At 42.1% G+C, this 21,890-nt stretch overlaps 1 protein-coding gene across 11 annotated transcripts in view; it reads left to right on the forward strand.

Annotated features, from left to right (window-relative positions):
• The window catches only part of AGBL1 (AGBL carboxypeptidase 1), an 834,111-nt gene that overhangs the window by 601,676 nt on the left and 210,545 nt on the right, over positions 1-21,890 (forward strand). The window contains exon 23 of one of the 11 annotated variants that reach the window (XM_057494796.1): positions 12,456-12,635. The exons of 8 other annotated variants lie outside the window; for them this stretch is intronic. In XM_057494796.1, coding sequence (XP_057350779.1) covers positions 12,456-12,603 — 148 coding nt within the window. In that variant the 3' untranslated portion in view covers positions 12,604-12,635. Of the gene's footprint in view, positions 1-12,455; positions 12,636-21,890 lie in introns of those variants that run through there. 2 more of the 11 variants (XM_057494800.1, XM_057494797.1) reach the window with 2 other exon arrangements.

Here is a 21,890-nt window from a genome sequence, read left to right on the forward strand (position 1 = left end):
CTTAATTTTAGGCTTGCCACATAACGTGTTTGGTAATTCTCGGGCGTTACAATTATTTTCACTGTCACTACTGCACTAACACCCAGAAGACCTTCCTCAACCATCTTTCCCACCCTCAGGAGTTGCACTGTGAGAAACATCTCTTCCTACTCTGCCATCTTCTTTTATCTGACTTCTAAATTTCTAGCCATAATTTCCTTTCATTGTAACTACAAATATAGGAACAAGACCATTGCCCTTCTCATAGCCAGAATAGAACTCAAAATAAACATTCTATTAAAAAATTAAAAATCATCGTGAAAAATGAAGGACAATAGTTTTTTTTCTAGTGACTAGGATCACTGCCTACCTATCATTTCTTCATTCCTGTTCCCAAATGTCCATTGAACCTCAGTGCCAAATGCCGTCTCCTGATATTCTGATCAATGCTTACTTCCTATCAATAGGGTGTTGATCACATGCTTAAAGGAGGCATGTAAATTTGTTTCTTGCTTCTGCAAATAAAACCAGGTGGGGGGGGGCCAATGTTTATTCCAGCCGGCATCCAATTCTCTCATGATTCTTTCAGCAAACACTTACTGAGCACTTACTACTTGCCAGAGTGCATTAAGCTGAACACTGGTGAATCCACAATAAATAGGATGCTGTGTCTGATCTCCAGGGACTCACTGTGGCTGTCGTATTGCAGAGAGAGGACACACAGAGAATTTCACAAGGTGCACGGTTCTATAATAGAATGATGCCTGGCCTGCTATGTGCCCATCAAACATGGGCTCAGAAGTCAGGAAAGCTTCTCAGAGAAGGCAGTATCCAAAGAGAGTTTGGAAGGATGGGTAGACGTTAGGCCAGGTGGATAACACAGCTCCCATTTGATGAAGTAATATCTGCAAAGCATGAGGTGGGAGGACAAAGAACTCCCGAGAAGCATCTACCATGTCAGGGTGGCTGGGATGTGGCATTTGTGGCCAGAAGGAGTGATGGGGAGAGCCGAAGAATGTCAGAAGAACACTGGCGTCTCATGTTGTAGAGATGTAGGGTCATCCATTTCTTAGGCGTGGCTAAGCTTTATTTCATAGACATAAGTGGTCATTACAGTGACAGCAGTTTTCCTCAGCCTTCCATCCCCTTTGAACCCTGTTGGTCACAGTCTGAAAGATAGCAACACCACCCTTCCTTCAACACCATGCCGGCACTCCAATTCCCTCCTACCCAGAGGTGGCAGCATGCTAACTCTACATTTTACAAATCATCTCTTTCACTATGTGGGTGAGAATAACATTCCAAATTTTATGGTTCGTATTTCAGCTTCCAAGCCTCCCCAGGAATGAAGGATTCTGCATGCGGCAGTAGTAAAACCGAATAGTTAAAAAATAATAAATGTAAGTGCCACGTTTCATTTGGCACTTTTAATTTTATTTTCAGTAATGGGATTTGATGTTTGAGTGTAGGGACGTAGCGTTCTACTTGAGATGGGACCTTCTCCTATAAGGAAAGGAGGCCAGACTCTGAAGACAGGGGAACAATAAGATGGTGAAAACGTATGTCGTTTAGGTTCAGTTTTATTCTTCATGGCATCATGCAAAAATAAGTAAGTATTCAAAAGAAAAAGGGTGCATGTTGGTGTAAGAGCAGAGAAAAATAAATGAGCAGATGAAAATGGGTAACATTGGGTTTAAGTATCAGAGCCACTAATCTATCCCTTAGTTGCAAGTTTCTCAGCTTTCTTGTGAATACCAAAAATACAGATCCCAATGCATGTAGAGCCTTTTGTAATAGGAAAAAAGGGAAACCACAGCCATCACAGAAAGGTCAGTACATATCTTGATGTTTCGTTAAGTGTCTGGATTTGGGTCATGCCATTGAGGCACATATCCAAGAGATGTAAGATGGTGTATGTTTCACAGTTTGTCAGAAAGATGAATTGTCAGTGTGGCTAATCCAGAGGGATGTCAGGATGTAGGACCAGATGAGGTTAAAGACCATCAGGAAGGCTGGAAAAAATGAACAACCCCCCATGCCACACACACACAGACATAGGCAAGGAACAAAGGGACAGGTAGAAAAATGGGAGTGCTGATGGCTTTGTTCAAAGGATCAGAAGAGACGTTTCCAGCACTGTGAGGTCACCAGAGAGTATTTATATGTGGCACCAACTTTGTGGTAAAGGACTCTTATGTAGCTAATAACCGAGCCATACAAGACTGCAACCTCTTGAGTCTTTCTGGATGAGAAATCTTATCTATAAAACAATTGGCAAACTCTTTATGGCTTTTCTTCTTAGCATGGAGCAAAGGGAATTGTTTCTGATTTAGTAGCCAGAAACCATGGAAGAAGAGTCCAGTTTCCCAAGATGGTGTTGTGTATGGTACACATTCAACTATCACAGAATTCTAAGTAATTTAAAGTGTACTAGACATACATGCTTAAGAAATACAGATGTGCAAAGGAATTGTGAAGAGGATGTTGTAAGAAAATATGACTGTCTCGAACCATATTAAATTGATTTCCACTTCTAGGAGTTGATTAAAAAGAGAAGAGTTTCATTTTGTGGGTTCACACTGCCTGGTTTGTGCCTGGGCTTATTTGCAACAACTTCTAAGAAGTAGGGTCTCTGGACCATGAGCAGTTATGAGTGGGGTGACACAAAACAATAGAATGGTGACGGGAAATGAATGTGAAGAAAATGAAAAGCAAAGTCAACATAGGAAGAAGAATAGAAAAAGAAGTGCTTATTAAACAACCTGTGATTTTAATAGGAGGTAATGATAGAAAGCGGCATGCTTGCTTTGGCCCTGAGCTGAGGACATTCCAGATGTGAGGTCTTTAAGTCACACGGTTACAAGGACTAAGCAAAGGCACCATTTTGAAGGAATTTTTAAAGCGTTTGTATCCGAACTGTCAACTGCCTCGGTGGCAGGGTGACAAATGTCTCTGAATTAGAGTTAGGCAGACTGGAGCCTGTCTCTATGTAACTGTACTTGAGTGATGACTGAATATTTTAATGGTCAGCTCCCCGAACTCCCCACTGGAGAGGTCAGAGAGGTGAGCCAGCGGAGAGGCTGGAGAGGAAGGGGCACACCTCTGCCAACCCACTGCATCTTCCCAGGGCTCAGGGCAACCGTTGCCCCTGTAGACAACATGGTGGTGTGACGGACCCGCTCATCACGGAGACCTCAGCATCAGGCCTCTTCCCACTTTCTGACCCGGAGGCCCTGGATGTCCTGGGATTAGTCACCATGGGTGTTTTCTGGGTGTCAGTTTCCTTTAGAAATTAATTTGTAGGCTGAAATGTCTAAGATGTGATAAAGCTGAATGAGGTGCTCGACGGCATAGTGTTCAACTATTTTGGAGAGGAACTTGAGACCTAGTCCAAAAATCTTGAGAGAGAGCGCAATGCATAGGATGTCCCTATAGAACCTGACATGTAGGCAGAGCCTGGAGACAGAAGAGAAGGTGCTACCAAACGTGGCTTTGCTTTGATTCCAGACAAATACTTCTAATAGTAATACACGTACAACCTCTCCTACCCCAGCTGTTATGAACACTGCCAAGGATTGCTGTATACCGAGCACATTGTATACATTATCTCAGTTGGTCAAAGCCTAAGCCAGTCATCCTTCGAGATCCTTCCCAACTCTAAGGCCATGTTAAACTGATTCCCCACTTTTCCAAGGAGTTGATGAAAAAGACCAGCATCATTTTTGGATTTAACAGTCCCTGGCTGCTTGTCTGGGCTTAAACCCAACTGACCGGGAAAGCCAGCCTATCCCACTGTCCACAGTTCCTACTTTGAAACAGTGGCTGTAAAGTACCAGGTACCCCTTCCTTTGACTGGCATCACTCACTCCTCTTCACACTGCAGGGTTTTTGGAGATCCCCCTCTTCTCACACCCTGTATAACTTGGATTTTTTAAGAGATTTATATTTATAATTAAACAACATGACGTTGAGTTGCCTTGAGAGAGTCTGATCAGAAAAAGAAAAGGACAGGGAATCAGTTGATAGCCACTCATACCCAGTACTTTTTATGAACTAAGTGTGATGCTCTTGCTCTACCTTATCCTTCATCCTCCGTTTACAAGGAAGAAATCTGAGGTTTACAGAATTTAAGCCACATGTTGGAGGTCAAATAGGAGTGAGTGGCAGAGCCAGGGTGTCAGCTTTTCCATCGTCTCTTTTGGCCTCAGGACACTTAGAAGAGAATGCGTGGCCTTTATCTAACTGCAGTAAGAACTAAGAAAGGCACATGCACCAAAAATAAAGAAAAAGAAAACAAAACGCTACAAACAAAAAGCCTTCCCCCCACCCCCCTGTGGCCTTTAAACTTAGCTTGTGTGAAACAGAGGATGGAAGTTGTATACCTGCTTCCATGAGCAGAAATATTTTGGGGGAGACTTGGGGTTTATTTCAGACATATTACAAATGGATATATGGAAAGGAAGAAAGGCAGAGGAGGAAATTTAAAGAAAAGCATCTGATGAATAGGTGAGTGGGAGAAACTACGAGGAGCAGAGATGCAGGAAAGCTGTGGCCTGATTCTGGGATAAATGAGGATGCAGGGAATACATCAGATGTACTGAGATTACTATTTCATCAAAGACGATATTGGATCTGATCTTTCAATTTGTCCAGTCGGCTGTAGAAATGACAGTGGAAGTTTCCAAGCAAAGTTTTTAGCTCCAGTGAATATCTAAAATATGAATTCACTTAGTTGCCTTGACAGAGAGACTGGGCACGCTGTCTTTGGAACCCAGGAGCTAACTGACTGGGTGTAGTGTTGCATATCTTGCTATTCCTAGTGACTCAGGTGATGCGCCATGGTTGGAAATATTCCATTAAATCGGACAAACCTTGACTGACTTAACCAGGAAGCCAGCTCAAGAACCTGAACTAGGCAAAGCCTTGGCCATTTTGCTGTGTCTCTGTTTTTTATGACCTGTGGATAAAGTTTGGGGACACAGTACAAAGTGTCCCCGGTGTCCAATGTCCCTAGAGATATCAATCTCTCAGAAATGGGGTCAGTACTGCAAGGATAATATCTGTCCAATGAGATACTCAAAACAATCAGGCTTAACCCAAAACTGTCAATCTGACAAATGCTCTGATAGGAAGTCTGGCTGCTGGGATGTTGTACGTTCACAAAACAAGCCGACATGAACTCCTTGGCTTGCCTCACTAGTGGTGTTATTGAATGTGTAGACTGAACTATCCGACTCCCTATGATCTTTCTTCCTTGGAAAGAGGCTGGCTGCTGTGTCTGTGTCTAGCTCTTGGGAACTCCTATCTTTTAGGTAGATGCAAGATAAAGGTAGAAAACATAGTTTAGTGTTGTAAGAGAGCAAATGTAGATGATCAGGTGTGTGCCTGTAGACTATGTGTTAATCCAAGCTAGACCAGGGCAATAAAACATCCACGGATGCAGAAGATTTCTCTCAAAACAGGGGGGGTGAGGTTCTAAGCCTCACCTCTGTTGATCCCCAATTTCTCACCTGATGGCCCCCCTGTGACTGTGCCTGTCTTAGGTTGTTCCTCCCTTGAGGAATCTTACCCGTCTCTGGCTAACCAGTCATCTTCCGGGGCCATACAGGGAAATGTAAAGTTGGTAAGTGAGAGAGAAGCCATATTGTTTGAAAAGGTTAGCTTTTTACTTCTATGCAGATTTATGCCCTGTGGCTTCTATGCCCAGCATTTGTCTTGAGGTATCTTTAGCACTTGGAGGAATTATGATACTTGGTAAGTTCGATATGAGGCACGAATTCTATTTAAGGGTTGTAATTAGGAAGGAAGAAGAAAAGCTATAGAGGTAGCAGGCGGCAGAAAACATGGGAAGATTGATTATTTCTTTGACATATCTTCTTGTAGAGTAATTTAAGCATGTATAGGTTTTAAACTACTAATTAAATTGCAGACACACATTAACATAATAGGAATACAGTTACATAACCAAAGCAGATCTATAATTACCAGCCATCTCCAGTGAGGCCAAGAAAACCAGTTAGGCACCCTGGGCATTTGTGAAAATTTGTCTATGATATGATGGATATTGTCCAACTGTACTTGAACAGTCTGAGAGAAATCAGATGAATTAAAACAGCCCATTCCTGGGGAATGTTCACATCCCATATGTTCTTTTAACAGTAGATAGTCTGTAGTTGTAAGATTTTGGAGCGCTACAACTTGCACTTCTCCTAATTCTTGGTTGAGTTCCAACAGTGTAGATCCAGTCAAATTTGTCGTTTTACTGTATGCACAGGCCAGCTTAGATATCTCCTTCCTCATTCCCATGGCAAGTCCAGGAACTGGTGGGATGAGTGCATCTACAGCTGTAGCACTGCGTGGATCTTTGTTGGGGTTTTTTGATGATCATCTTCTGGTATGACTCTTCCAGAGAGTGCTGATGTTGGAAGTTCTTCTTCATATCGTATCTTAGTTCATTTTCTGGGTAGCCAAATTAGGCTTTGATCCTCTGTATAAATACAAACAGACCCTTTGCCCACACTTTGATCTGCCCTTTATACCACTGTGTAGAACTCATTGGAGGTTACCACACAGGAACTGTTAGTCCATTCTTGAGTTCTGTGATTCTGCTGCTGTTTTGTTCCTTCAGTTTTTCCTTTGTTCTTATACTCCACAGATGAGTGAAATCATTTGGTATTTCTCTTTCTCCGCTTGGCTTATTTCACTGAGCATAATCCAGCTCCATCCATGTTGCTGCAAATGATTGGATTTGCCCTTTTCTTATGGCTGAGTAGTATTCCATTGTGTATATGTACCACATCTTCTTTATCCATTCATCTACCGATGGACATTTAGGTTGTTTCCAATTCTTGGCTATTGTAAATAGTGCTGCGATAAACATAGGGGTGCATCTGTCTTTCTCAAACTTGATTACTGTGTTCTTAGGGTAAATTCCTAGGCATGGAATTCCTGGGTCAAATGGTAAGTCTGTTTTGAGCATTTTGATGAACCTCCATACTGCTTTCCACAATGGTTGAACTAACTTACATTCCCACCAGCAGTGTAGGAGGGTTCCCCTTTCTCCACAGCCTCGCCAACATTTGTTGTTGCTTGTCTTTTGGATGGCAGCCATCCTTACTGGTGTGAGGTGATACCTCATTGTAGTTTTAATTTGCATTTCTCTGATAATTAGCGATGTGGAGCATCTTTTCATGTGTCTGTTGGCCATCTGTATTTCTTTTTTGGAGAACTGTCTGTTCAGTTCCTCTGCCCATTTTTTAATTGGGTTATTTGTTTTTTGTTTATTGAGGTGTGTGAGCTCTTTATATATTCTGGATGTCAAGCCTTTATCGGATGTGTCATTTTCAAATATATTCTCCCATACTGTAGGGTTCGTTTTTGTTCTATTGATGGTGTCTTTTGCTGTACAGAAGCTTTTCAGCTTAATATAGTCCCACTTGTTCATTTTTGCTGCTGTTTTCCTTGCCTGGGGAGATATGTTCAAGAAGAGGTCGCTAATGTTTATGTCTAAGAGGTTTTTGCCTATGTTTTTTTCCACGAGTTTAATGGTTTCATGGCTTACATTCAGGTCTTTGATCCATTTTGAATTTACTTTTGTATATGGGGTTAGACAATGGTCCAGTTTCATTCTCCTACATGTAGCTGTCCAGTTTTGCCAGCACCATCTGTTGAAGAGACTGTCATTTCACCATTGTATGTCCATGGCTCCTTTATCAAATATTAATTGACCATATATGTTTGGGTTAATGTCTGGAGTCTCTAGTCTGTTCCATTGGTCTTTGGCTCTGTTCTTGTGCCAGTACCAAATTGTCTTGATTACTATGGCTTTATAGTAGAGCTTGAAGTTGGGGAGTGAGATCCCCCCTACTTTATTCTTCTTTCTCAGGATTGCTTTGGCTATTTGGGGTCTTTGGTGTTTCCATATGAATTTTTGAATTATTTGTTCCAGTTTCTTGAAGAATGTTACTGGTAATTTGATAGGGATTGCATCAAATCTGTATATTGCTTTGGGCAGGATGGCCATTTTGATTATATTAATTCTTCCTAGCCACGAGCATGGGATGAGTTTCCATCTGTTAGTGTCCCCTTTAATTTGTCTTAAGAGTGACTTGTAGTTTTCAGAGTATAGGTCATTCACTTCTTTGGTTAGATTTATTCCTAGGTATTTTATTCTTTTTGATGCAATTGTGAATGGAATTGTTTTACTGATTTCTCTTCTATTGGTTCATTGTTAGTGTATAGGAAAGCTACAGATTTCTGTGTGTTAATTTTGTATCCTGTCACTTTGCTGTATTCCGATATCAGTTCTAGTAGTTTTGGGGTGGAGTCTTTAGGGTTTTTTATGTACAATATCATGTCATCTGCAAATAGTGACAGTTTAACTTCTTCCTTACCAATCTGGATTCCTTGTATTTCTTTGTTTTGTCTGATTGCCGTGGCTAGGACCTCCAGTACTATGTTAAATAACAGTGGAGAGAGTGGGCATCCCTGTCTAGTTCCCGATCTCAGAGGAAATGCTTTCAGCTTCTCGCTGTTCAATATAATGTTGGCTGTGGGTTTATCATAGATGGCCTTTATTATGTTGAGGTACTTGCCCTCTATTCCCATTTTGCTGAGAGTTTTTATCATGAATGGATGCTGAATTTTGTCAAATGCTTTTTCAGCATCTATGGAGATGATCATGTGGTTTTTGTCTTTCTTTTTGTTGATGTGGTGGATGATGTTGATGGACTTTCGAATGTTGTACCATCCTTGCATCCCTGGGATGAATCCCACTTGGTCATGGTGTATGATCCTTTTGATATACTTTTGTATTTGGTTTGCTAATATTTTATTAAGTATTTTTGCATCTATATTCATCAGGGATATTGGTCTGTAATTTTCTTTTTTGGCAGGGTCTTTGCCTGGTTTTGGTATTAGGATGATGTTGGCTTCACAGAATGAGTTTGGGATTATTCCCTCCTCTCCTAGTTTTTGGAAAACTTTAAGGAGAATGGGTATTATGTCTTCTCTGTGTCTCTGATAAAATTCTGAGGTAAATCCATCCGGCCTGGGTGTTTTGTTCTTGGGTAGTTTTTTGATTACCGTTTCAATTTCTTTGCTCGTAATTGGTTTGTTTAACTTTTGTGTTTCTTCCTTGGTCAGTCTTGGAAGGTTGTATTTTTCTAGGAAGTTGTCCATTTCTTCTAGGTTTTCCAGCTTGTTGGCATATAGATTTTCATAGTAGTCTTTAATAATTCTTTGTATTTCTGTGGAGTCTCGTGATTTTTCCGTTCTCATTTGTGATTCTGTTGATTTGTGTTGATTCTCTTTTCCTCTTAATAAGTCTGGCTAGAGGCTTATCTATTTTTGTTTATTTTCTCAAAGAACCAGCTCTTGATTTCATTGATTTTTGCTATCGTTTTATTCTTCTCAATTTTGTTTATTTCTTCTCTGATCTTTATTATGTCCCTCCTTCTGCTGACTCTAGGCCTCATTTTTTCTTCTTTTTCCAATTTCGATAATTGTAGTGTTAGACTATTCATTTGGGATTGTTCTTGCTTCTTCAAGTGTGCCTGGATTGCTATATACTTTCCTCTTAAGACTGCTTTCGCTGCGTCCCACAGAAGTTGGGGCTTTGTGTTATTGCTGTCATTTGAGAAACTCCTATCTTTTTATCTGCTCTTCTCCTTCCTCCCCTGGTTGCTAAACTGTTATGGCTCTCATTTCTCCATACGTCACACTTAGGGCAGCTTGGCCCCTTCCAGGGGTTGGATTCTTTGGCCCATCTTCAGGTTTTTACTGTATCGGTTACTCTGTTTTCACGCTTTTCAGAGTAACACACACCTCTGGCCTTCCTGCCTCACACCTCAGCATCCAGGACTCTCCAGAACCCCGACTTGTGCCCAGAGAGGGGTTGAACACTTACATTTTGTCTCTCTGTACATTTTCCTCAAATGGAAAAATGCGTCAGACTGCATTTGAATTATGGCCGCAGGATACATTTAGCTTTAAAATACTCAAGGCTACAGTTATTAAGTACTTTTGATACATATTTTCTACATCCCATACAACCACCCTGTGAAGTTCATATCCCCATGTCCTCATTCTGATGAGAAAATGGTTTAAGTGAAATTGAAAATGGATTTCTCAAATTCATATGGATCAGCAGAAACATACCTGGAACTCAGAGAATAGATTCCAAAGCTGTCATGCAGTCCAAACATGCTGAGAAGCTGTTAAACAACTCTAAAATGAGATTTCTGGGACAGAAGAATGGCTAGTTTGAATCACAAACAGCGTCTATGAATTCTGACACAGTCCCTTTGCACATCTCCACTTAATAGATTTATTAAGTCAAAAAGGGAAGAAGCATTACCCCTTCCTATTTTTTAGGGTGCAGAAAACTGACACTCATATTGATGAGACTCAAACTACTCAGCTGGAGAACTGCACATAGAAACCCCAAATCCTAAATCCTAGGTCAACAGTAATCTGTAGGCCAAGTTTTCCTCATTTGAGAATTAACGTATTGGATTCTGTTGTTAATGGTGTTGGAAGCCTGTTCATTATGATTGCAGACAAAACAGGAAACTGCATCAAAGTTCTTCCTTCCTATGCCAATTACAAATCCATAAGCATAGGATCAGCAAGTCTTGTTTATTTAATTTTCTACTCACTTAGCAGTTCAATAGGCAGATCTAGTTGTGTATACAGAGCTGATGGGAAGGTATTCATTCTCAAACATGCAAATATCCTGCACCTCATTTCATTTCCCCTCTATCTAGCATGGTCAGCCTTTGGCCACAGCATCAACAAGAAGGCCCGCTTCCCAATTAGGAAGGGATCTGGCATTTGTCTTTCTGATTATACTGTGTAAGCTCCAATGTGCTGCCAAACCCTAGGTCTCCACAGGTGGGAACAGAAGAAAAAAGGGTTTTGTACCAGATTTCTTGTCTAATGTAAAAATTTTCATCTCTGCAGGAGCAATTAATTTTCCCTGTTTAAAATGACAGAGAAAACCCTTATCTTTTGCTTTTCATTCCAAGAACCTGGCAGATGCAATGGGGGAGCAAAGGCACACTGGTCTTTCCATGTGGAGACACATGAGTTGATTTCTAAACAAAATTCTCAGCATTCTATAAAGGACTTAGTAATCTGGCTAATTACCATGAGTGCCAGATGATCTTAGTAATGAGAATAAAAATTTCAAGAATAAACTTTTGTTCAGTGCTTTTAAAGATGTTTGAAAAAAATCCCTGCACCATGGTCTTAGTATGTCCGGTTTTCCTCTTTCTGTGAAGTTAAATTTTTTTGCCTCTTGCATTATAAAACCATAGAATGCAACTCAAAACACAGTTCTTGTAATAATAGTAGCTGTGTTGGAAAGAACAGTGGGCTCAGAAGCAAGACCCTGGGTTCAAGATTTGGCTCTATCACTTTATTAAGCATGTGACTCTGTGCCTTCTTTGGTATCCGTTTTCCAGATTCTATAATGGAAATAATACTTCCCCTACCCATCTGACAGGTATATGGTGAGGGCCAGATCCATATATGGGAGTCCTTTAATTGTGAAGTTTGATATGCCTGCATGCATTATTTCCTATAAAAAGATGTGAAGCTGTATATGGAGAGTTACAATTACTTGCTGCATTTATTTTGCCTGTATTTTTGCCAAAGCAGACCAATCCTTTCTGCAGGGCATGGTGACTGGTCCAGGAGTTACTGAAATGAAAGAAAGAGAGTAATTTAAAAAAATTTAGACAGTAAGGTCTTTTGGAAAAATCATGGTGTCTCTCAACTTCTATTTCCTTACGTGTAAAAGTAATAAAATGTCTGCTCGGGGATTGCTGTGAAGTTTATATATGGTAATGTTTTGGGGCCAGTGAACAACACATTGTAAGGAGTAAATTAATGTTAATTCCTTCTCCTTACACTGTCCATTCGGTTGGCTTGCTCCTGGTTTGAGAACAGCTCCTGATCCTTATTCAGGGGGGATGTGGATGGTGCCCCTGTTACAGGAGCCCAGAAACACCAGCAGCCAGTTGAGTGTCAGATGACCAGGACCAGGAAAACCCCTTTATGTGGGATCAACTGCACGGGGGAGAAAAGGTGGGGGCATTCTTGACCACCTTACTGGCCTAGAGTTAACCTCCAGAAGGGAACTTTTCAAAAATGCGTAATGAAACCCACATTATGAAGTCCATTTTATGCAGTGAGCCAACATCCTTAAAATACACACATAAAATCGAAGACAAAAATTGGATGAAACAATTTCTACCTTTACCAGTGGCAATATATGCTCCTTTCTGGTATTTTTCATCCTATGATCTTTAAAACTAAGATTTTCCCGCACCTTAATGGGTAGTAATTCAACAGTTTAAAAATGCTACTTTGGAGGGTCTCCAAACACAACCCACAGCACTACAACTCTGTCCGTCACTCCCTGAGGTGTCCCTATCCGATAAGTAACAAAGCCCCCTGTTACTGTTTTGCAGATCAGAAAGTAGAGGGATCCTAACCAGGACTATGAGTTTGGAAGAGAGGAAAAAAATACAGAACAGGAAAACATACATACCTCATTCTTTCTTGGGCTTTTTGTTCATGACTCCCAGAGAAACAGTCCCACATTTTCCTTCAGCCTAAATGCTAAGAATCTTTTAACAGCAATAAAAGCATGAAATCAATCCTGGGCCTCCCCATATTGCACTTAGGGCACCCACTTTATCAGGCTCTGCCACTGCCCTTGTAAATAATACCCAGGTTTCATAAACGTGCCTGCCGTATGGGACAAGCCCAGGGCCAAGTCACATCTCTGTCCAGATCATGGTTGACAAATGTGTCAGCTGCTCTTAGACACACAGCATCTTTGCCACCGTTTAATTGGAGTTTCTTTTTTAAATTTTTAATATATTTTTTCCGATAAAAGATCCCATAGAGGAGGAGGGGATGAGTCGGGTTTGGGCTTAGCATTGAGCCTCATAGCTTTCTCTTCAGTGTCTGACTTACATCTGCTCAAGTAAGTTTGTTTTATTAATGCTTATTGGCCTAAAGCTACCGTCCTGATGTTAGAGATGCAATGTCAGCACAGCACTGATGTACAGATTTGTTTTCTATGAGAAATAAATGAACGATCACACTGGATAGTGAACCCCTGGCGGTCCTCCAGCTTCCCGGCCTCTACGTTCCAAGGCTGGACTAAAGGTGGAGATTGGAAAGGGGCTCCCTGGGGAGGCACCGTTAAGCATGGGCTGGAAAGCAGGGAAATCTCAGCTGGAGGATCAAGCCTGAGATATCACCTGACCTCAGCCTGAGCCCCGTCTTCCTCCTCACTGTTCATCCTGCCCCGTCAGGGAATTCACAGGGACCACCAGGTAGCTGGGAAAGAAGGGGACAAAGTGGTCTCTTGACTGGGGGATCATCCCTGCAGCTTTATCAGACAGAGCACAGGATTTTATTTGCCATCAATACAAGGGGCCCTTCTGTCACCAAGCAGGAGTATAACCAACTCTGGTTTGATCCAGGCCAACACTTACACTCAAGACAACAAACGATGGACTAGTTAGACTCAGTCCCTAGGGAGCTGTCATCTTGGATTCAAGTCACGTGCAGAGGCTCATCGAAGCCGATGAGAACAATGAGAGGGGCAGGGCCTGACCACAGGGAAGGTACCGTGAGCAGAGGTGTGATCTGGCCCACGATTCACGGCCGGACTCCCGGTCTAACAGGGGATCGGAGTGGGGCTAGAACCAGGGGCCGTCGGAAGCCTGGAATGCTGCTGCTCTGGGCCTCCAGAGCTAAACTGGGTTCAGGTACACCAGACGCAAGAAAAGTGACTTCTCTGGAATCCTCCTTTCTGGTGGGAGAGAGTCCCTTCTGGGAATAGTTGCCATTGGTTTGGGGTCAGGGAGATCATTAAGCCCATAGCTGGCCAGTCTGGGTCTGCTGCTGCGTACCCTCGTGTGCTTTGGGCCACGGAGCCTCCGTTTCCTCATTTCTAAAATAGAATAATAACAGCCACCTTAGAGCTGTTGAAAGGTTAGAAGGAGATGCATGCAAACCATGTGGTCTAGTGACTGACACAATAGTGATACAGTCTTTTTTTTCCCACTATTAATATGAATTTCCCATTGCTGGGCTAGGAAGGAGCATTCAGGGAGTAGTTCCACCCCCTTACCTCACTCTCTGGGCTTAAGAACATCTTCCCAGGTCCATACGAGACACGGTCCATGGGTCCATCATCAAATCTCAAATCTCCATTCAAATGTGTAAAAGCCCCATCACCGATCCCACCCCTTCGTCCCTGTGTTGCTGAGGCCTCATCCAGCAAGCTGGGCCTCGGGCAGCCTGGCTGGCACCCAACAGTGGACTAGCACACAACACTGGCATCACAACCTCTGGATGGAAAGAAGGTGGTAGGTGCCCAGCTGTGTGCCATTTTCTGAGTCATTAACACAAAAGGTATTTATACTTACCAGAAGGATTGCTGAAAAGTGTATCACCAAACCCAGCAGGCATGCTTTTCCAGGAAGAAGAGATTGGGCAAAACATATCCCTTCTGTAGGAAATTAGGTAGTGTTCTTGGAGATGGGGGAGGACACCATTGCCCTGTGAGGACAGACCTTCTTGGGAGGGAGACCTCCTGCCGGGCAAGTACAACTGGGGAGCCAGGAGCCTCACCCAAAGGAGGAAATTATGAGTCTGGGCCTGTCCAAGTCCATTCAGACATTTGCCATCTTAATGAGCAGCTTTATGCTCTGAACCCTGAAGACAGGAAGCATTTATCTATGTTCCGTGACTGTCTGCTATTAGAAATCCACCCAGGCAAAGAGACCTGATGGCCACTTAAGAGCTCCAGAGTTTTGCAACTTTTCTCAGGTCACACATTTGAAAGTGGAAACTGTATCTCTCCTGGAGTAGAAAACGTCCCCCAGGAGGACTGATTTCTACATGGAGCTCAGTAGCTCAGTGAATACTGCCTATGAAAACTGATCCCAGAGAAAGAATAGTTAGATCTTGGAAAGAGAGTAAATACATGCTCTTAGGCATAGAGTTTGCTTTTGTGATTAGGCTTTTGTTCTAGAGCAGGGCTTGGCAAATTTCTTCCATAAAGAGTCAATAAATATTTGTGGCATTGCATATATTCTTTTGCAACTATTCAATTTTGCTGTTGTACGACAAAGGCGGCCTCAGACAATATGTGAATGAATGAGCATGTCTGTGTTTCAATAAAACTTTATTTACAAAAACAGGCAGCAGGCCAGATTTGGCCTGTGGGCCACAGTTTGCAAACACCTGTTCTAGAGAAAAGCGTCCTTCTCCTCAAGGCCAACCCTTCTTTCCCCTGGGGCTCTTGCTTGTGGCCCAGTGCTGGTGACATTTGCCCGTTCTCCTCTTTCTCTTTTGATCTCTCCCTTCTCTATTCCCCCTTTTGATTTCCTCTTCTGCGTTCTTAATCTGTTTTATCTGTAGCTCTTGGAATAATTGTCCACAGCCTAGATCTGTGCACTCCTGGACTTGCTTAAAGCTGTCTTGTTGAGCGTTTGTAAGCTTTCCTAGAGGGCCTGACGCATAGGACACGCACCGTACGTGTTAGCTAATCAATCCATTGCATCGCAGTATCATAATCATTCTTTTCCTGCATCTCTTTACCTAATCTTCTACCCACAACCACAGTAGCAGCTCTATTTCAGGGGCACTGCATCACTTCTGCTTGGCCCTCTGAGCATTAGTGGGGGTGGGGGGCAGCCTCTGAGAGGGGGTGCTCTGGGTCCCTGGACCTTCCACAGCCAGCACCTGCCTGCAGAGCCAGGGTGCGGCTGCCAATTCACAGCGGTGTGACTGGTTGTGACAGGCGAACAAAGGAGCCCTTGCAGAGGGCACACCTCAGACCGAGAGGGAGGGAGTTTTTCAGGGAGGGTCCCCAAGGGCAGGAAGCCATCTGCAGGGCTCAGGACAGAGGAACCCAGCCTGAGAGGACGTCTAGCAGCTGCGTTTCTACATCGTCGCCCTATTCATCCTGTCCTGGCCCCTCATGCCATCCGGGAGAAGGGCTCATTCCTCCTGTTTGACAAGATGACGGATTTTCAGTTACGCCAATCATGCGGGCCTGACTGGTATCAAGGTGCGGCCGGGGAAGGTGTCTGATCGCACAACCCCGGGGGGGACCATTCCTTTCATTGTTAAGAAGCTGCTCTAGAAACAGTTTGGTCACCCACCGCACACTCTTTGGGGAAAGAATTGAACCGCTGAGTGTGCAGTCCTAGAAACCTGCTAGAATTTTGGCTCCAGGGAAGGTGTCGTGCCTGGCTGGGCCTAAAGCCAACGTGCTCCCCCCTCTTAGGTAAGTTGCTCCAGCTCCTCCTTGGCCTCTTGCTAATTTCACTGATGCACCCACCAAAGCATCCATTTTTAATCTGGCCAAATCAATTGCAAATGTTACAGGTTGTAATTACCCAAGGAACTCCTGAAAACTAATTAGTATACAATCCCCACAATCAATTACCCCTTTCCTTTGGCTTTATGTTCCAGAAAACTCTTCTCTGAAGTGGCAAAGAGTACTGCTCAGCCCTGCCAGGGACCATCATGAAACTGCCCTTTATTCTGCACCTTTGTCAAAAGTGCCCAAAGGAACAGCTCTCAGTGGCAGCCACATCCCCTTTTGCCATTTTGGGGAAGTTACCAGGTTATCTGTGGGCCCTGGGCTGTCATTCCACAGTATGGAGGGACTTCAGTTTACCGGAAAAATCTGGGAGGGGGTGCGGGGAAAGGAGTGGGAAGCAAACCCCAGATGCAGGGGAACCCTCGGAGGGATAGCAGAGCCACATGTTTCTCTTGGCTGTGGCAGGAGTCAGAGCCTCCTTCAGCGAGAGGGCCTGCAGGGGAAAAACTTGACTAGACTTGTGCCATTTGTTATTATTACCTTTTGCCTGTTAACAGCAGACAATGGCATCTGAGTTTGCCGAATCTCTACTTTAAGCACCCACACAGGCTTTCCTTGGCTGAGATGAAATCAGAAAGCAGATTCTGGAGTTATGTCAACAGTAAAAACAGGACATCAGCCCATTTACAGGACTCATATTCTTAACAGTTAAAGACCCTCCATCTGGAACTGCCAGGCACGGGAAGTGTTATTCAGAACTGTTAATATAATTACCAGGACAAATGGAGAAACAGAGAAGAAACATGTGGACATTACAAGCCTGGAGTAAGAGGGAGAAACTTAGGAGCAATTTTTATGCATGAGGAGGGCCAAGGATGGCTGAGGAAAGAAGTTATTGGAATCTGAACAGTAGTGAGGAGGTTTCTGTTTGGGGTACCCTGGGAGTGGTGGTGGTTGTACGTGTTTCTGTGTGCACAGGTGCAGTATGTATGTGTGGCCATGTGTGCACACATATATGCATGCATTTATGCATAGATTTTAATTGTGTTCACGTGGTTGTGAGTGTAGGTATGAGTGTGTGGGTGCACGTGTATGTGCATGTGGGTGTGAGTGCATGTGTGTGTGTGCATTTATATGTGTGTAAGTGGTCATGGGTGTGTGCATGTGTGTATGTGCACAAGTTCCTGTGTGTATATGTGTGTGTGGTTGTGTGTTTTTAGGGGGCACACATTAGATCAGGTGATACCCCATGAATACTCTCCTCCAGCACCCCAACTTGCCTGCCACAGCACAGAGCCTTCCTACCATAACTGCACATTGAACTCAGGGGCAGGGAGGGGGAGAGACAGTGTGTTCTTCACCCCTCACCCAGCCCCTGGCCCTGAGCCTGGCTCCTGGTAGGCGCTGATTAAACATTTGCTGAATGGAGGAATTGCACACCACACTGATGAGCCCGGGGCTGCTGAGCGCATAGCAGGCCCACTCACCTTAGGGCTAAATTCAATTTTACACCTTGGAGAATCTGGATTTTGTCACTTTTTCTTTGCATGTTTGCTTTTGAAACAAAAACATTTCTTGAATTAGCATCAAATCAAACATGACTTACAGAATAAACTCATGAGAAATGGGGAGAAAAATCTTTAAAAAACGAACTCTTTGTGTTGGAAGAAACCTTACCTCATGTAATGCTCTCAGCCTCTTTTACTGAAAATCTGAGTGGTCCTGAGCATTCTCACTCACACTCCTCGTAACCAGGTGGTTATCTGTTAGTTGAGTTTCTAGACATTTCAGGAGCCTGCTCAAGTTCTTCCTCAGTTGCTGCTTTTATGAAAACAGCCATTCTTTCTCACCTGTGCCACCGCGAGAACATCCCAACTTGTCTTCTTGTTCCACCAGACCCCGTTCTGCACACTTTGCCAAGGCGACCTTTCATTGCAAAGCTCTAATTGTATTAAGTCCAGACACATAAAATTGCCAAGAATGGACCTCTCTTGACCTCAAAAGATGGCCATTTAATACAATCCAACTAGATATCTGGCTCACAAGTAGGTGCTGGCATCCAATGACAACAGTTTTTTTTTTTGAGGGATCTTGCCATACTCCATTTCCTAGCCACTTTCCCAGAATTAAATAAACCAGAGTGGTTTTCCAGAAACTCATTCCCCAGAGATGCTATTTGCTAGATAACAGGCAACGAGGAGCAGCATATATCATTAGAATGCAATGTTCAAATCAAATAATACGCTATGGCTATGCCCACCTTTAACGCCTCCCTGTATTATCAATTGAACTGTATCCTTTCTGAAGTCAGAACCCAATTTCCCCCACTGTGGGATTGTCAGCAGAACCTCAGTGCTGGTCCTGATGCTACTCATTCTGAGCGGAATGACCTTGGAGAAAGCATCTAACCTTCCTGAGTGTCACCTTTCTCGTGTAAAATCAGGTGTATTAATAGTACTTAACTCACTGGACTTTTCTGAAAATTAAATGAAGAGTGTATATAAAGTGTTCGATCTGGTGAGTAGTACCTACTAAGTGCTTCATGAACTTGGACTGTCATTACTCTGCTGGATAAGTGCAAGGCCACCTCTTTCAGGATCAGGCCTCTCCTGGTCCCTTGGTTTCATCTCCAGCTAAATGGAACCCGTGGGGACATTTCCCTCAAGTCCTCCTAAGTCTGAGAGGTGGGAAAGTGCTTCTTCTAAGTTTACATATACTTACCGGGAATCTTCACTATTCCTTTTTTAACCTATTCCTTAAGAAAGTGTTACCACATTTGTTTTACACTCTCATGATTTGTATGGAGAAATTGAAAACAGAGATTTTTCTAAACTCAAGTAATTATTGCCAGGAATATGAATTCCAAAATGAATTTAGTCAAGTTGCTAAGTTGCTTTGTGGTTAATCATGCTTGCTTCATTTTATAAGAAAATATTGGCATTGCACTAAGTTTTTAAATAGCACATATAATTATAACCTCATTAATGATGTCAAATATTATTAATACTTGCTCCAATTAAGTATGTTTTTTAGATTAAACAGCTAATCTCTAACAAGTTGTATTTAAATAATTATGTCTAATGTTAAGGCGATAGAGAGTGTGCTCCAGCATCTTCTTTATAAACACACAATAAAATGATCTATAAAATTCAGTCCTGTTTCCATTCCTTGGCTAAGCAGGCTCTCAGGTTCTGCCCTGCAGATTCATGTCCCACCACTACGACATGACACACAGCTACGCATCCACCACTCAGAAGGGCTTACGCTTAGCACGCACCTGATGGTTCTCCCATGGTGCTGGGTCTTTGCACATGATTCTCTTCATCTTAGGGTGTCCTTTTCCCTCTTCCTTGCCTGGATGAAAGCTCACACATTGCCCTCTTGGAGAACGCTTCTCTGCCTCTCCAACCATTATTTGTTTCATCCAGGTTGTACTCCCTGCTCCTCCTCTAGAATATTCACTGAAAAGCACTGTGATTGACCTCTGAGCACATCTGACCCCGACTCCACTCCCACGGTCTTCAGAACCCCCTTCCCCAGCTATAGCCCCCAGCACAGGGGATGTGGGTAAAACATCAATTTTCTTTCCTTTTGTCTTTTTTTTCCCTAAATTAATGAGTAGATAAATGAACAGAAGAAAAGCTGTAGACAATTGAGAAATGTGTATTGAATGAAAGAATGGATTAATTAGTAACTCTAAGAATTTTAGTGGGTTATATAGCCTTGGATTCATTTAGGATTTATAGGATTTAGGCTTTATACGACCTAGATTCATGGAGAAACAAATCAGAAACAGAATATTTACATCTTAAAACCAAAAGTTAAAAACAAAGTATAAAGCAATGCCATTGAGTTAAATGAGGTAATTTATTTAAAGTATCTAGCAAAATGCCCCTCCATAAGCTTTCAGATACAGTAGATGCATTTTATTGTGTTTCCTATTGTTATTGCTGTTACTCAGTAATTAGTAAATGAGAAAAAACTACCTAATAAACATATGTTAGCAGATGAAGTTAAAGCATCTACTTAACAATGCTGTTTCATTTATATTCAGATTGTGAAATAAATTATAATAAGAACCATACTTCAATGCTATATAATGTGTAAAATAACTTTGCAAATATATAATCTGCCCTTTGTTGTAATTCTTATAATACAGTATCTGGTTTTGCTGTGAAGTGATACTTATTTACTCCTGCCTTAGTCCAAACTGTGTCACCATATTATACATCATATTAAGTTTTATCATAATATATTATGTAATATATTTTACTGTGATGCTTATGAAAAATTATCATAGTCCCTCCTATCATGGTGCTTATTTTTTTGGTTCCCGACCTGCCTCTGACAGGGCACTCACAATCTCTTATGTCCTGTTATGGTTGTGACCCTCAGAAGCTTTCTGTTGAGTTAATATTTTGATATCTAAAATTTTAAAAAAGGCCGTATTTGTTACTTACAATGGTGGCTTTTATTATTCAACCAATTCATGCTGTGCCTAATTACCTGCTCAAATCACATCTTCAAGGAAGGCCAATGTCATGTTTTTTTTTTTTGTTTTTTTTTTTTTTTTTTTTTATTAATAATTATTTTTTATTGAAGGGTAGTTGACACACAGTATTACATTACATGAGTTTCAAGTGTACAACACAGTGGTAGAACATTTATATACATAATTCGAGGTTCCAGCTATCACCCTACCAGGCTGTTACAATATCTTGACTATATTCCTTATGCTATACATTACATCCCGGTTACTAATTTATTTTACCATTGGAAGTCTGTCCTTTTTTTTTTTTTTTTTTTTTTTGTGAGGGCATCTCTCATATTTATTGATCAAATGGTTGTTAACGACAATAAAATTCTGTATAGGGGAGTCAATGCTCAATGCACAATCATTATTCCACCCCAAGCCTAATTTTTGTCAGTCTCCAATCTTCTGAGGCATAACAAACAAGTTTTTACATGTAGAACAAATTCTTACATAATGAATAAGTTACATAGTGAACAGTACAAGGGCAGTCATCACAGAAACTTTCGGTTTTGCTCATGCATTATGAACTATAAACAGTCAGTTCAAATATGAATACTGATTTGTTTTTTATACTTGATTTATATGTGGATACCACATTTCTCTCTTTATTATTATTATTTTTAATAAAATGCTGAAGTGGTAGGTAGATACAAGATAAAGGTAGAAAACATAGTTTAGTGTTGTAAGAGAGCACATGTAGATGATCAGGTGTGTGCCTGTAGACTATGTGTTAATCCAAGCTAGACCAGGGCAATAAAACATCCACGTATGAAGAAGATTTCTCTCAGAACGGGGGGGTGAGGTTCTAAGCCTCACCTCTGTTGATCCCCAATTTCTCACCTGATGGCCCCCCTGCGACTGTGCCTGTCTTAGGTTGTTCCTCCCTTGAGGAATCTTACCCGTCTCTGGCTAACCAGTCATCTTCCGGGGCCATACAGGGAAATGTGAAGTTGGTAAGTGAGAGAGAAGCCTTATTGTTTGAAAAAGTTAGCTTTTTACTTCTTTGCATATTTATGC

This window comes from Manis pentadactyla, chromosome 18, assembly GCF_030020395.1.
Source record: "Manis pentadactyla isolate mManPen7 chromosome 18, mManPen7.hap1, whole genome shotgun sequence".
In the NCBI taxonomy this organism is placed as follows: domain Eukaryota; kingdom Metazoa; phylum Chordata; class Mammalia; order Pholidota; family Manidae; genus Manis; species Manis pentadactyla.